This window comes from Arvicanthis niloticus, chromosome 15, assembly GCF_011762505.2.
Source record: "Arvicanthis niloticus isolate mArvNil1 chromosome 15, mArvNil1.pat.X, whole genome shotgun sequence".
Taxonomy (NCBI): domain Eukaryota; kingdom Metazoa; phylum Chordata; class Mammalia; order Rodentia; family Muridae; genus Arvicanthis; species Arvicanthis niloticus.
Genome location: NC_047672.1, coordinates 28,217,000 through 28,232,121, shown reverse-complemented (window position 1 = coordinate 28,232,121; position 15,122 = coordinate 28,217,000). Strand labels below are relative to the sequence as shown.

The 15,122-nt window shown below is 46.9% G+C and overlaps 1 protein-coding gene and 1 long non-coding RNA gene across 3 annotated transcripts in view; one reads left to right on the top strand and one right to left on the bottom strand.

Annotated features, from left to right (window-relative positions):
- LOC117720378 (solute carrier family 23 member 1-like) overlaps window positions 1-12,266 on the bottom strand; it is a 55,510-nt gene extending 43,244 nt beyond the window's left edge. Inside the window, exons 1-3 of one of the 2 annotated variants that reach the window (XM_034518820.2) lie at window positions 12,146-12,266; window positions 2,937-3,083; window positions 979-1,136 (exon numbers count right to left, since the gene is read on the bottom strand). In XM_034518820.2, coding sequence (XP_034374711.2) covers window positions 979-1,136; window positions 2,937-3,083; window positions 12,146-12,190 — 350 coding nt within the window. In that variant the 5' untranslated portion in view covers window positions 12,191-12,266. The remainder of the gene's footprint in view (window positions 1-978; window positions 1,137-2,936; window positions 3,084-12,145) is intronic. The other variant, XM_076913547.1, reaches the window with a different exon arrangement.
- LOC117720379 (uncharacterized) lies at window positions 2,123-4,091 on the top strand. Its single transcript, XR_004608327.2, has 3 exons — window positions 2,123-2,295; window positions 2,887-3,123; window positions 3,499-4,091. It is a non-coding gene; the product is annotated as an uncharacterized LOC117720379 (long non-coding RNA).
- Window positions 12,267-15,122: the final 2,856 nt, after the last annotated feature.

Here is a 15,122-nt window from a genome sequence, read left to right as displayed (position 1 = left end):
ATGGGAAGGTGCCAAGCCATCTTTGGAAAATCAAAACAAAATAAAAAGGAAATGGGGGTGGGGCGAATTTGCTCTTTTTCTCCCAGGTTGTCCATCTCCTTATTCCTCCAACATCTCTGTGCCCCTAACTCTCCAGGTTCCACACTGAGCTCAACTCTGGCCTGCCAGGCAGGGTGATGGGTTCATGGCTCAGTTCCGGATTTGTCAGCTCATAACTTTATAACTTTCTAACATCACTCATGGAGCCTGAATCTTCACTGGTTTATTCTTATCAAGAGCCTCACAAATATTAGGGGCAGCACTGAGCAGAAGGAGATATAGGGGCTAAGGAGAGGGCTCAAACCATAGCATGTTTCTTACACAAGCATTAAAACCTGAATTCAGCCTTCCCCCTTCATAAAAGATCTAGATGCAGTGGGGCACACTTGTAATCCCAGCACTGGGAGGTGGACAGAGCTCGATGGCCAGCCAGCCCAGCCTACTTGGAGGGATCCAGGCCACTGGGAGACCCTGTCTCAAAACATAAAGTTAATGACTACTGAGGAACAATACTTGAAGATGTGCTTGGGCCTCCTCACATTTGGACATACATACACATGCACCAGAACATATATGTAGATTCAGATGAACATGCCTGCACATAAGCACACACAGAGAGAGAAGAGAGAGAGGAGAGAGCGAGTGAGAAAGAGAGAGAGAGAGGAAAGAGGGAGAGAGAGAGACAGAGAGAGAGACAGAGGGAGAGACAGAGAGCGCCCTGGTTCATTATGTCCTCTGCCTTTCTCTTAGCTTAATTGTATATGTTAATAAAGAACACATTTTCCCTTAAGCTGATATGTGATTCTCTTCCGTTCAGCCAAGCATCCTGGTTCATCACGTACCCCCTCCCTCCAACCAGCTTTGTGTCACCCAGCAGCATCCAAGCACTGATACCATAGCAAGTAGAACTCAAAACTCATGGAGAGCGATTTTACCTACCTGACTCCTAAAAACACTTGCAAGAGGGTGCAGATGCCTGAGACGAAGAAAATGGTGCTGATGAGGTAGCTTTGGGTCAAAGGGTCATGCTGCAGGCACAGGTCCTTGGCCAGGATGAGTGGCACAGCCACGAGACCCCCCAGGGCTGTGAGGAAGTGCTGGAGAGCAGAACAGAAGGAGGTAGGCATGGGATGCTGTCAGCTGCATCTTTACCCCCCAAGGCAAAAGTGCATCTTCTCTAGGGATGGCCACCCATGGCCAGAAGTGAAAATCCAGCAGCTGGTCCTAGGGGCTGACAGTGAGGGCCAGGCAAAGATGCAGGCATGCAATAAGTATGAGGAATCTCTGCTCTAAGTAGCTGAGACCCAGCCAGAGGGACTGACTGGGCTGTGAGCATGAGACCACTGCATTGGGAACAGATGCCCTGGGAAAGAAACTAAGTCAGAGACAGAGGTTCAGAGGGATAAAACAGGACCCAAGAATAAGATCACAGCAAGGGTGGACGTGAGCAAGGAAGACCCCACTGTCAACTTGATGCTGTTGGCAAAAGGCTCATTGAGTCCCAGTTGGCAGGACACAACAGTCCCAAAGTTCAGAGCAGGCTAGAAGTCCTAGCACACAGCCTCAGCTACCAGAGGGAAAAACCGGATGGATGTAGGTTATAGACAGACAAACAGGAGACAGATAACAGTCAATACAGTACAAGAAATGAGCCACTGTTTCACATAACCTGGCCTCAGTCTGATTAGGTCTAGGTGATTGCTTTCACGGACTGCAGCTAGATCTGTTTGGAGTCATACCAAGTGTCTTAGATGATGACACCAGTTTGACCTTTTCTGTGATCTATCCCTTGTTCCCCTCTTCCTCTCCTCCTCTTGGGGTAGAGAGCTCCACATCTTCTAACCACACCGGTGGAGATAGCAGGAGGGTAGCAGGTGAGAAAGAAATCTCCAGGTCTTCTTTAAGGGGCAGCTCCATCTCCTGTTGTACCATTGAGCCCTGTCTCAAAGGGATCAGTCAACCAATGGATTACCCACGCACATGGTTAATCCCTTCAATGAATGTTCTGAAATAATCCAAACAATGTGACCAGCACTGCTCTTTGACAAATTGGGGGGATGGGTGTATACCGGAAGCAGGAAAGACTTTAAAACTCCCTAACGGACTGCACGGACCAACAGAAACGGCTTGGCTGCCCCCCAAGGAAAGCCATTTAAAAAAAAAGAAAAAAAGAAAAAAGAAGAAAAAGAAGGCAGGAACACTTCAAGGCTTGTTCTGGTGATCTTTCATTTCTTCCATGAGTCCTTGGACAATGACGTGAGTTTAATCCTTTACAGCCCTTTTTAGTGAGACTGTGGGGTGAACACAGGGCCTCACACATTAGGCAAACATACAGAATTCATAAGCTGTCCCCCACCCAGGCCTTGAAAGTGTCATATAGACAATTCTTTGGCATGTCAGCAGCTAGGCCGACAGAAGCTACAGCACTCTCCAGGCCTAGAGCCCACCAGTGTTTCCCTTTTCATCTTACGTACTGCCAGCAACAGTGGTGAACCCCACCTACCAGGGTTAACTCCCTCCTATTATCCAATAATCCTCAGATCCTAGAGACTAGGTAGCAGTTGGTGAAAGCTGAAACAGAGAGAGAGAGAGAGAGAGAGAGAGAGAGAGAGAGAGAGAGAGAGAGAGAGACTGCTGACAGCCACTCTGAGGAAGGTGTGGTACCTCACTGCCTCCCAAGGGCCTCACCTAAGTGAAGCAGACCTGTAACTGTGTCAGTTACCCGCACCCAAGTGAGTCACCTCCGAATGGCTGAGCAACTTTTTCTAATTGTTGAGTGGGAGACTTGGGGTTGACAGAGAACCTCTGGCAGCAGCTGAGGCTAGACCTGACTAATTTGATCTTCAGTTCTTTGATACAGAACTTCCTTGGACCTAGTACTGGCTGGGTGGACTTACCTGGATCCCCAAGAAGATGCAGAGATACCATGGTGGGTTATCCAGGATACCATAGGCCAGGTGACTGGTGTTGGGATCCTTCTGCAGCCCATCCTGTTTCTTGCCTTGGCCTTCAGTGTGGGAGCTGAACGAACCATCACCCCTCTGCTGAAACAAGGAAAGAGCATGTGTGAACAGTCCAGGAGAGGTAACTATACTTCCTGACCTCAGCTGCATGGCGGGACACCCTTTCAGACACGAGAGGCCTAGACTAGGGATCAGCGGTGTTAGCCAGCTGAGGGCTACAGAGACAGAGAAAAGACCAGTGCTACCCCGATCCGTACTGTAGGCATCTGTGTTAAAGACTCTTACGTCTCGGGCTTTAGAAAGGGAGGGGTTGACCCAAAGCCTTGGCAGAGAGATGCTTTTGCTAAAGAGGAGATGAAAGCCCACCTTAAGGTCAAAAGTAGATAGATTTCCTCTCAGGGATGGAGGGCGGTCCTTATGGCTGAAGACCACATGCTTAGAGTACAGGACTCTGATGATCTGAGCTGGATCTGACCTGAAAGCCTCTTTCCTACAGTCTGGCCTCTGAGGTTCCAGCAGACACATGTCGGTGGCAACCAACCGCTGTCTAATCGGACTTCAGCAGGAGGGGGCATTACATCTGCTACTGGAAGCTGAGCCAGCTTTCCCAGGGCTAGTGAGACCATGGACATTAGAAAAAACAAAACCTACTACTACCACCATTTTTGCCAGAGCAGCATAATTCCTTACTGCACTCAACATCCTTACACCCATAGAGAAGTGCAGCTGCCAACCCTCGTCAAAGAAGCCTCTCTTCACCTCGAACAGAGATCGTCCCAGAAAATTACAACTGTACACAGTGCAGGGATCAAGAGATTATAGAGTCCCTGAGGATACATCTGCATTACAGCTCCTCATCTGTGGCTCAGAGGATGTAAAGGAAGAGGGGGCAGAAAGATCATAAGAGCCATGCTTTGCTTTCTCATGTCGGCTTCTACTCCGTCCCTGCCGTCAGTGCTGAATGAGTATGACAGACTAATGTGAACAGGTGCAGTACACACAGGCATAACCCAGACCCAATGGCCAGTTTGCATTCCTACAGTTTAACCGAAAAATTAACTCAGAATTATAGATTTTTATTCCAACTTATTGACTGTATTGCTTATTCACCTTGGGCAAATTAATAGTATTTCTGTCTCGATGTTCTTATCTACACAAATCTAGGGGGTTGAGAAAACTGCTTTGCAGTATAAAGCACACAGTCCAGGGCTTAACACAGCACAACGGCCAATAAATGTTAGCTGTTGTGTTCAGTAGGACCTTCTATAAAATGTCAGGGCTGACATGTCCTTATGGCTCACATGGAGACAACTGGTTGTGGGTAGAGGAACGTGGGAACTTCGTCTCTGATGTGGTCAAAGGTATCAAGGCCACTAGCATGAGGATCAAGTCATTCTAGCTGATGTACCCCAGGGGAGTCTCCAGGCCCTGGTCAGATCACAGAGTGCAGGTTCTAGGCAATGGTACAGTCAGGGCTGCCCTCAAGGTAATATGGGCAGAGGGAGACAGTCCCTGAAAGGTTATTGAAGTAAGTTTACTCCAGAGCTTCCTCCACACCTGAGTCTCCTACAATGCAACTCACCTGAGGGAGCACCTCTGGAGCAGTGTTGGCTTGTGACCTCATGGACTGGCATGAAGCACATTGACTCTGTGTGCTCCTTCCATCAAAGAAAAAAATATTTCAAATATTTGTGGACTACCTTAGTAGAAAAGCGAGTTGTGTATGAAACACCCTCAAAGTGCATTTTAAAAATTTATTTATTTGGCAATACTGAAGATTAAACCTATGGGTCAAACATAGTGCCTCCTCTATGCTGCACCTCCTCTGACCTACACTCCTAGCCTTTTCTATCTTTTTAAAAAACAAGTGAAAACATCTTCATCATGGCATCGTGGGGCCAGGGAGCTGAGGAGACATGGAGAACAGGTCCAGAACAAGAGTGGGGTTGAGGCGTGTCCAACCCCCCTAAATCTCGTCCTGAGAGTCTCGAAACCTGGTAGACAGGTTAAGCTTCCTCTCCCCTTATAAGGTCATGTCCAGCATCACCTGGGATTCCTCCTTATGCTAATGAGGCATCTCTAGTACCCTGGCCCAGACCAATGGGATACACTCACCCTGAAAGCCCCTACCCACTCCCCAAAGGTTTAAATAGCCTTTGCCCGCCCCTCCCCATTAAATGCTCACGGGTGCCTCAGGTCTCTTTGGCTCCTGGCTGTCCCACTTCGCTTCCCCTCTCCCAACCCACCAGCTGTGGTTATCAGGGACAGGAGGCAGGGCCTGAACTCCATGAGCTTCTAAATTATCAAGAACTGGGGCACTGTGTGTTCTCTACCTAATGGATTGATGGCTCCACTCCAGAGAAGTGTGTGAGATCATAGGCCGCAACTTGATTAGATGAGGAGGGTGAGAACAGTTTCAGATCAAGAACTGGACAGCTGTTCGCACCACCTCCAGAGAGCGCCCCCTAGGGGTCAGTATCCAACATGCCCTGCCCCCATTACTGAAACCTTGGAAGGTTTCAGCTAGCCAAGGCCAGCTATAGGCTGAAATTTTTAAATGGAAAATTTCAGAAAGAAACATACTCATAAGCTTTACATTTTAAATATTTATTTTATCGTGTGTGTGTGTGTGTGTGTGTGTGTGTGTGTGTGTGTTTGCACGCACGGGCGCGGGCGAGCACGCATGAGTACAAGTGCCCATGGAGGCCAGATGACAGTGTTGGACTGCCCAGAACTGGAGGTACAGGCGGCAGTACCACTCAACAGAGGTACTAAGAACTGAACTTGGGTCCCTCTGCAAGAGCTCTTAGCTCCTGAGCCTCCTCTCCAGTACTAAGCTTTATATTTTAAACTGAACCATTCTGAGCACTGGGATGGGATCCCACGCTAACATTTCCCACCATGCCTGGGAAGGCAATTCTCCTTGTCTAGGGTATCCCCGGTATATGTACTACCTACTGGTAATTCCCTGAGTTAGCTGTCCCTGATATCAGACCAACTGCCTTAGGATCCCAGGACTGTGGTCAAGGACTCCAACATGCAAGAGTACTACTAAAAGGGCCACCAGAGCATAAAACATGGAAAGACACATTGAGACCATGTGGCATGAGGGCATACGAGAGAAAGTACATGCATGTACATGGACCTATCACAAATATAAAAACATATATAAATATATAAATATATGTATATATCACACATATCACAAATATATACAAATATATGTGTATATATCAAAATATAACAAATATATAAACATATATATAAATACATAAATATATGTATATATCACACACATCACAAATATATACAAATATATGTGTATATCAAAATATAACAAATATATAAACATATATATAAATACATAAATATATGTATATATCACACACATCACAAATATATACAAATATATGTGTATATATCAAAATATAACAAATATATAAACATATATATAAATACATAAATATATGTATATATCACACATATCACAAATATATACAAATATACATGTATATATCATGCATATCACAAACATAAACATATGTATAAGAAACAATACTGTTCAGCACTACCTAAAATTTCAGGAAGGAATCTACTAGGAGTCTTAGGAGACATCTCCACAAATAATGGCGACTGTTGTTTTGTAAGCGAGGTCTCTCAACCTCTGCACTACTGACATTTTGGACTGCATAATTCTTTGCTGTGGTCTGCAGGGCTGGGGCTAGAGATGGCTGACCTGTGCACTGAATTAAGTTCAATGCCATTCCTGGCCCCTCCTCTCTCCGAGCTGCGATAACCTAACATATCTCTAGATGTTGCCAGTGACTCATAGGAGCCATCACTGTAAGAACAGTTTCCACCTTTCTCAAGAAAGCTCTAACTTAGGCAGTGCTGGCTGGAGAGAGGGGGATGTGGAGGCGCAGGCCACACTGTGTACTGTCACAAGTGCAGGAAGCCAGACCTTCCATGGTGGCAGAATACAAATACTCAACCCAATCCCTTCCCATGAGCCCCTCATCACTGGTAACGAAGAAAGCCCAGTTTGGTGCATTGAGGGGGCCATGAATTGGCTTCATACTTCCTGATATGGGGGTCTATTGAGCTAGCCTTAGCCCTGCTCTACAGAACTATTTTATTCCCAGATAAAACATTTGTTTGTAAAGTTTCCTCTTTATGCCATGTCTCCCTGATAAATGTGGCCTACCAAGAGAATCCAAAGCCACCCGCAGGATGGCTGACAGACCGAAGAATATACTGCGGTTTCTGAAGCAGTACATATGGACCGTGACCCTCAGGGAGCTGCTCCTTCCTGTTGGGGGTAATGGGCCTTGTTCCCACTTAGAAAACAACAGTGGCCACTATTTGTGGAGATGCTTCCTAAGACGCCCAGAAGATTCCTTCCTGAAATTGAGGCAGTGCTGAACTACATCATTCCTCATGTACGTTTATATGTTTATGTATTTATATGTGTTTATATATTTGTGATCTGTGTGATATATACACATATATTCCCATATATTCGTGATATCTGTGATATCTGTGATATCTGTGAGTCTGTGTTATCTGCCCAGAAAAAACTCATAAGGAAGAATTACAACAGGAAAACAGAAAACAAAAACCGCACAAGCCATTGTCCTTCCTAGCTGCTAAATTGGCAAGGAAAGTTGAAAAATGAAGGAAAAGATAAAGATATTGTCCGGCTAGTGAGTCACAAGAAGGCAGAATGCCAGTCCGACCAGTGCAGATCAGCCCTTTCTGAGACCCAAAAACGGTGAGCCCATGAGACAAATCTAACCATGAAGAAAAGGAGAGCAAGGAAAAAATGATCGTGACAGACTGAGCAGGAGAGAGGTGGTGCCCAGTTTATCAGGGTGCACAAGATTGTGTCTGATGGAGAATTAAGAAGGAAGCGAATTCAGTCAGGACCTCAGACTGGTACCAGGCTCTGTGTGTTGACTGAGCTTCACAGTGGAATGTCATTTTTCTTTTTTTTTTTTTTCTTTTTTTTTTTAAAGTATAGAATAGAGTTTATTCAGTGCATGGGGAGGGGAGTTAAGAGGGTAGTAGAGGCAGAGAGAGAGAGAGAGAGAGAGAGAGAGAGAGAGAGAGAGAGAGAGAGAGAGAGAAGTAGAGACCCGCCATGAGCATGTGGAGAGAGGGGGAAGGGAAGGAAGAAGGGGCGAGGGGACAGAAGGATCAAGATATCAAGAGAGAGCAAGAGTGCAAGAGTGCAAGAGAGCTGAATGTGATTTTTTTCAACAGGTAGCAGGGGCTCTGGAGGAGCTAGGTGATCTAAACTAGGATGCAAATTAGACTTGTGAAATACTAAAGCAATCAAGAAAGGATGAGAAAAAGAAGAGGCAAGAAAAAGGAGGCTTCATGGGTTTCTCAAGAACCTATGGAGCAACGTGTGTGTGGAGCTAGGTTGCTAGGGAGAAAACTGCCAGAAACTCTAACATTGTGGTTGTTGACCATTGGAAAGCTTCAAGTCCTGGGACAGGTCACCAAAGGGGTAGGTGAACCTCAGTATGTCAGCTGTCATGGAGGAAGGAGCTCTGTGGAGTGGGAATCATAAAAGCCCCCTCCTTAAAGGAGTAGCCAAGCAGCCTGAAGGTGAGGACCATGCAGAGAGACAGGAGGCCCCACAATGCAGATAAATGTATTGATCTCCTCTGATGTGTTAGATATTAGGGCTTAGGTGGATGCTGGACCCAGGAACATCAAGGGTGATGGATACCAACTGAAGATACAGAAGTAAATAGGATGGATAGATAGATGGATAGATGATGGATGGATGGATGGATGGATGGATGGATGGATGATGGATGGATGGATGGATGGAGGATGGATGGATGGATGGATGGATGGATGGATGGGCAGGAGAGTGGGTGGGTGGGTGGGTGAGTGGGTGGGTGGGTGGATGGACAAACAGACGGACAGATGGACAGACAGACAGATAGACTCAACTTCACCTAGGAGTGGGTACATTTCTCCCTGAGTATGCTGTGCACATTTCTTCCCTGGGAGTGAAGATTGCATGCTTGGCTCTAAGCCCTTTCACAACGAGCCAGATACGATCAATAAAGAGACAGCAGCAGGGAACCCTTGAGGGCTGCAATAGGTGCAAGCATGACCTTGCTTCCTCTTGACTCTGACTAGGTCAGAAAAACATGATCTGGCCTTGCTTAGTCCCTTGAGGATGGAGAGATGCTCAACCCTGGGATGAGAAAGGAAAAACCTGCATGGAGATTGCAGAAAAGACGGCTGAAGTGGTGACCAGTTGTTTTGTGGGCTGAACCAGGCCTAGCTAACAGTTTTTCTTTAATATCCCCTTAGCCGCTGACCCCTAAGACCCACGGGCACTTGCTTGGAACAGTCAGCTGTGGAACTGGAGATCTGCTTGTCCTGGCTGAAAGTTTCACTACACATGGTGCTGACCTCTGAGTCTTCTGCAGAACACAGGTCAGGCATGGCCGTGACGGTCTCAGGAGCCTTATGGGTTAGTGAGACAGATGGTACCCCACAAGGTGAATGCGAAGATCCCACAGCAGCTCTCCCAAAAGATGGTAAAATAATGCTTGAAGAGTTCAAAGGAAGGTGCCCTGTGTGGGTGGGAAAAGATGCTTCCAAAAGCCATAGAGTCCCAATAGCGGGGTGGGCTGCCTCTAGTGCGACTCTAGCCAGTCTGAGCGTGGCAAACGTGCCCTTCTCTCCCATTCAGTCTGCCTTACTAAACACCATTAGATTACCTTCCTAAAGCTAGTCACTAAGGTCTAGTCTCCTTATGTGGCCACTTCCTCCTCCTGAAGCTGACTACCAAGGTCCAGCAATCAAAAGCCCCCTATGGCTGCCTTAATTAACATTAAAATCAAAATTAAACACCCCATCCTAACAAGGGACTTCCCCTTTTACCTGTATAAGCTGCTATTTGCCTATGGGCCACTTCTGTCTCCACTCTATCCAGAGACAGTCCCCATCCCCACCCTTCACCCCTCCACCCCACCCCCTCCTACCTTCTCCCTTGTCCCCTTCCCTCTTCTCCCTTTTCCTCTATCTCCTATCTTTGTCCCTTATCCCTGCCCTCTGTCTCTCTTTTATGCTAAGAACTTGGTCTTGGGGTGTCTTGAGCCAACTCTGAGGTCCTTACTCCCTCCCCCCATGAGTTTTTGACCAGGAAAGCCCCCAAGGCCCTGCCAACCACAAAGGCTATCTCCAGGCTGTCTGTTGCATGCTAGAACTAGGTGGTAGATTTCGTTGCTGAGATCGTCACTGAGACACCTGTGTATTTTAGCTCCAGGACATAGAGAAGTTAGATTGGAACTAAGATGGACTAATCCTTCCCAGAAGGCACTACACAGGCTACTAGAGGGAGAGGGTAAGCACTAACAGTCTCGCTGTACACAGTGGAATCAAAATGGCAGGCAAGATTGGTACAGTAGTGGTAGTTGTTGAAAAATAATAAAAAAATTATTTCCATTGGATTTAACTCACAAGTGATGTTATAATCCAGGGCAGAATCCCGGAGCTGATAAGGTCATGGCCCCCAGTGGGGGAAGCAGCACATGCTATTGTTTTACTGACTAGATGTGATATGCCTGTCAACTTGGTTTCTACATATTTGTGAGTGTGCCCGCTACATTGCTGCCCCTGTAAACCTCAGTTGCCTGTGGAAGGAAACTGCTTTACAACCGCAGGTATACAGCAGAAGCTCATAACCTGTCAAGTTCCTGAGCCTGTGGTATAGTCGCCTAATACTCAGCCATAGACAGAAGAAAATAATCAAGCATCTGCATCACTCCGGAAGGCTTGGGGAACGGTGCCGACGGGGTGGATGGGAAGAGTGCAAAAGCTGAAGGAAGAGGTAGAATGTCACAGAACACCTTCTTCTGCACATGGCAACCATCACCATCAAGACGGTGTAACTGCTCACAGACACACCCACAAAAGTGGACCTGTTGATGTTCCTTGTGGAGGAATATGCTGGAGAAGGGTGACCTGAGATTTCGGCCTCTCTCCTTGCACCTTCCCTGATAGTTTATATAATCCTGCCCCAGCTTCACTGGGCTAGAATATACAGTGTCTATTGAAGTTAACTGAGGTGGGAGCTCCCTTTGGGGAAGCCATCATCCATGCTGAGGTGAGATTTTTCAATAATGCCGCTGGTTTTGGGTCACCCATGGTTAGCCAAATCAACTCCTGTTCACCATGCTAGTCTAGGAAGAGATTGTGACTTCAGTCTGTCATTGCCCTATCTGGGGTCACTAGACATTTGTTTATATCACCCTGGGAACTATTAATGCAGGCCCTCTGCTCTCCACATCCTTATTTGACTCACAGAAGCTCAAGGAGGAAATGGAATCTTCAGCAAACGTCCTTAATTGTTTCTTAAGTCTCCAAAAAGTATAACAGAAGTAATCCTGAGGTGAGACCACATGTTTTTCTCTAAAGATCCGTTATTTTCTCATTTGAGAATGCTAGGAACCCCCGCCAGGAATAGGAACAAATGGACAGAACCTGTGGTTGGATCCAGAGAGTGGCCTAAGAACCTAACTCAGGTTCCTGGGCGGTCCCTAACTTCAATCCTTCAGCTGGGTCTGAAGAGAGAGGCCCCCTGTCTTTGCAGTGGACAATGGCAAAGACAGGGGTCCGCACTCAGCCAACCCTGTGATTTTTTTTTAGGTGACCAAAATAGGTTGGAGAGAGTGGTGAGACCAGGGTTCTGGGACTAGCTAAGAGAGGCCTCCGTGGGATCACTGTGACCAGACTTAAAGGGGCCTGGAGGGGAGGGGGGCCTTATAAAACAGAAGGAGAAGTGTCTGGCACGATGGGGTTTCAGGAAGAAAACCCGGCTGGGCTGTCTCTGCTTCCCGCTGTTTGATTCAGAGCCTTTGAGAAGAAAGCAAAGCCCAGAGGTTCCTATCCAGAGAAGAGCTGAAGCAAACAGCAGGGTTGTCCTGAGCACAAGGTCAGGAACCCAGTCACCTTCTGCCTCTTTCCAGAGCCTTCCTTTTCATACATAGGAGGTATAGAAGCCACTCCTGTTTGATGATAAGAACCCGAAGGAAAGGGATCCAAGGCCGAGCCCACACCGAGGCCTCCCTCCTGCTCCCTCCACGTTCCCTCCCGGCACCACCAGCGCTCACCCTGCAGCTGGGGAACTCACAGCCGCAGCCGACTGCAGAGTTCATGGCAACCAGAGGGAGCTCTCCTTTCTGGCTTCCCTCAAGAAACAAGACAGGTAATACCAGGAAAGGAGTCCAGTGCTTTAAGAGAGGGGTCTGACTCAGAGGGCGGGCCCAGGGGTTGGGGGAGGTGATCTACTCTCACTGTGACCTGTGGCTAATGCCCCTCCAGCCTCCTGCTGTAGAGATCAAGGTGCTTTCAACGGTGGAAAATGCTTCCTGGTCTGATAAGTTTTGTGGGCTCCAGGAAACTGGGTGTAATTTGAGAAGTCTTTCAGAAGGCCAGGCTTCTGAAAGGAGGGAAGGAGGAGGGAGGTGAACAGAGTTTACCAGTAATCAGAAAACTGATTGAGATGACAGAGAACTCATTCAAAAGAATGTGAGCCCAGGAGAGTTGATGCATGAATGAAATGATTAATGATGAAAGGAGTATTACTTTGTTCTGGGCACTCTGCCTCCAAGGCTCTTGAGTGGAGACAAAGCTTACGGTGGGGGGTTCTCACCTTGGGGATCGTGACCCCTTTGGGGGTCCAATGACCTTTTCACAGGGGTCACCTAAGACCATCGGAGAACACAGATATTGACATTATGATTCATAAAGTTACAGTTATGAAGTAGCAACGGAAATAATTTTATGGTGGGGGGGTTACTACAACAGGAGGAACTGTGTTAAAGGGTCACAGCATTAGGAAGGCTGAGAACCACTGGCCTAGAGGCTCATTAGGAATCTGAGGAAACAGCACTGGACAGCACTGGGCTCTGTAAGACACAGAAAAGCCTTGGAGGAGTTTTTAAGGGAGCCAGATAGACAGAGTTGCTCTCCTGCACAGAGGACTCGGAAGGGCCTCTCAAAAAACAAACGCGCTCACCCCCCACCTCCGTGAGAGCCAGACCGAGCAAGCAGCAACTACTCATCAGGGTAGACTATTCTGAGGCAGGCGGCCTCAACTCCCACCACTCAGAACACACGGCAGGAACCACAGAACATTCCATGGGAAAAGCACAGTAGAATGTTAGAAGGGGAGGGGATGGATCTGGCTGGAACCTTGACAGAAAACCCAAGATCAAAAAATCATTACTACTAAATAGCCATCCTCCAAGGACTCGACTCCACACCCCGCTACAGCTTCTTATGTGCTGCTCTATGTTTGTTTTGTTTAATTTGATGACAGACCGAGCCTGTGCATGCTCATGTTACAAATTACACCGCAGGGCCTGAGAATGATGGCAACCAGGCAAGCACTCTGACTGAGCTGCATTCCCGGACCTCCAGCACCTACCTACCTTTGTTTGCTTGCTTGCTTGCTTGCTTGTTTCTCTTTTCTTTTTCTTTCTTTCTGTCTTATTTTGCTTTACTTTTCTTTTTGTTTGTATGTCTGTGCATATATGTAGGCACAAGTGTCTGTGAGGGCCAGCAATCAAAGTCAGGTGCCATCCTCCATCACTCTCAACCTTATTTACTGAGGCAGTGTCTCTCACTTGAGCCCAAAGGTAGCCCATTTTATTAGTCTAGCTAGCCAACTTGCTCTGGGGAATGTCCTGTCTTACCACTTCTGAGCACTGGGATTAAAGATGGCCACTGCACACACTTAGCATTTATGGGGGTACAAGGGATCTGAATTCCAGTCCTCACATTGGCATGTCAAGTGCTTTTCCCACTGAGCCAGTCCCTAACCTGCATAGGTGTAACTATTGCATAGTAAACAGAAAACTAGTGCAGCAGAGAATTTAAACTATTTTCCCCTTTTCAGCAGATACCAGCTTTACTTTCCCTCTTCTGGGACCATACACATACATACATACATACATACATCATACATATATCATACATACATCATACATACATACACACACAATCACATATACACACAGTCACAGACACATGCTCAGAGAGAGAGATAGACACATACACATGCACATACACATAGACACACACACAGGGGCATAGAGACACACAAAGACACGGACACATGCTCAGAGAGAGACAGACAGACAGACACACCCACACACATAGACATACAGGCACATAGACACACAGAGAGAGATATGACACACAGAGATATAGATACACAGAGAGAGATAGACACACACAGAGATATGCTTCCAAAGAGACAGATACACCCACACAGACTCAGACACACAGACATACACACAAAGACACATACACCCATACACAGAAGCACATACAAACTCAGACATCCAGACACACCCTATTCTTTGAACTCATTCTTGCAGAATCCTGACACTTCTCCTGAGCTGCTTAACAGGAATGGTCACAAGACACTTTGCCAGTCCTCTGTGTAACTAACTGCTTCAGCCCATCTCCAGGTCCACCGTCCTCGGAGGTAGAAATCTAACTATGAAAACCAAAGTGCTATAAAAGAAGTTAGGCTGGGGGCCGGGCAGTGGTGGTGCACGCCTTTAATCCCAGCACTTGGGAGGCAGAGGCAGGTGGATTTCTGAGTTCGAGGCCAGCCTGGTCTACAGAGTGAATTCCAGGACAGCCAGGGCTACACAGAGAAACACTGTCTCGAAAAACAAAAACAAAAACAAACAAAAAAACAAACCAAAACAAAACAAAAAAAGAAGTTAGGCCGGGAGGAGAAAGACACCGGCATCCTCTATTCTCACCATCCTGGTGAACGACACCAGCATCGATCACGTGACCCCAGTCCTGGTCCTGAGTCCATCCAAAGCAGTATCCTTGGTCTTCCAGATCCTCTTAACTCTTTCTCATGTATGCCTGATACTCTCCAATGACAGGAAGTCCACTAACCTCAGCCCAGCCTCCTTTTGGCCCCGCTACCCACTCTATATTAATTTCCTGCTATGTAATGTCATAACCTTCTTTCCCTCCTGTCTATGGTCTGGATAAAGTCATAAAACAAAAGTTAGTCCTGTTTTCCCTTAAACAAACAAATTGCAAAGCCCTTTCATA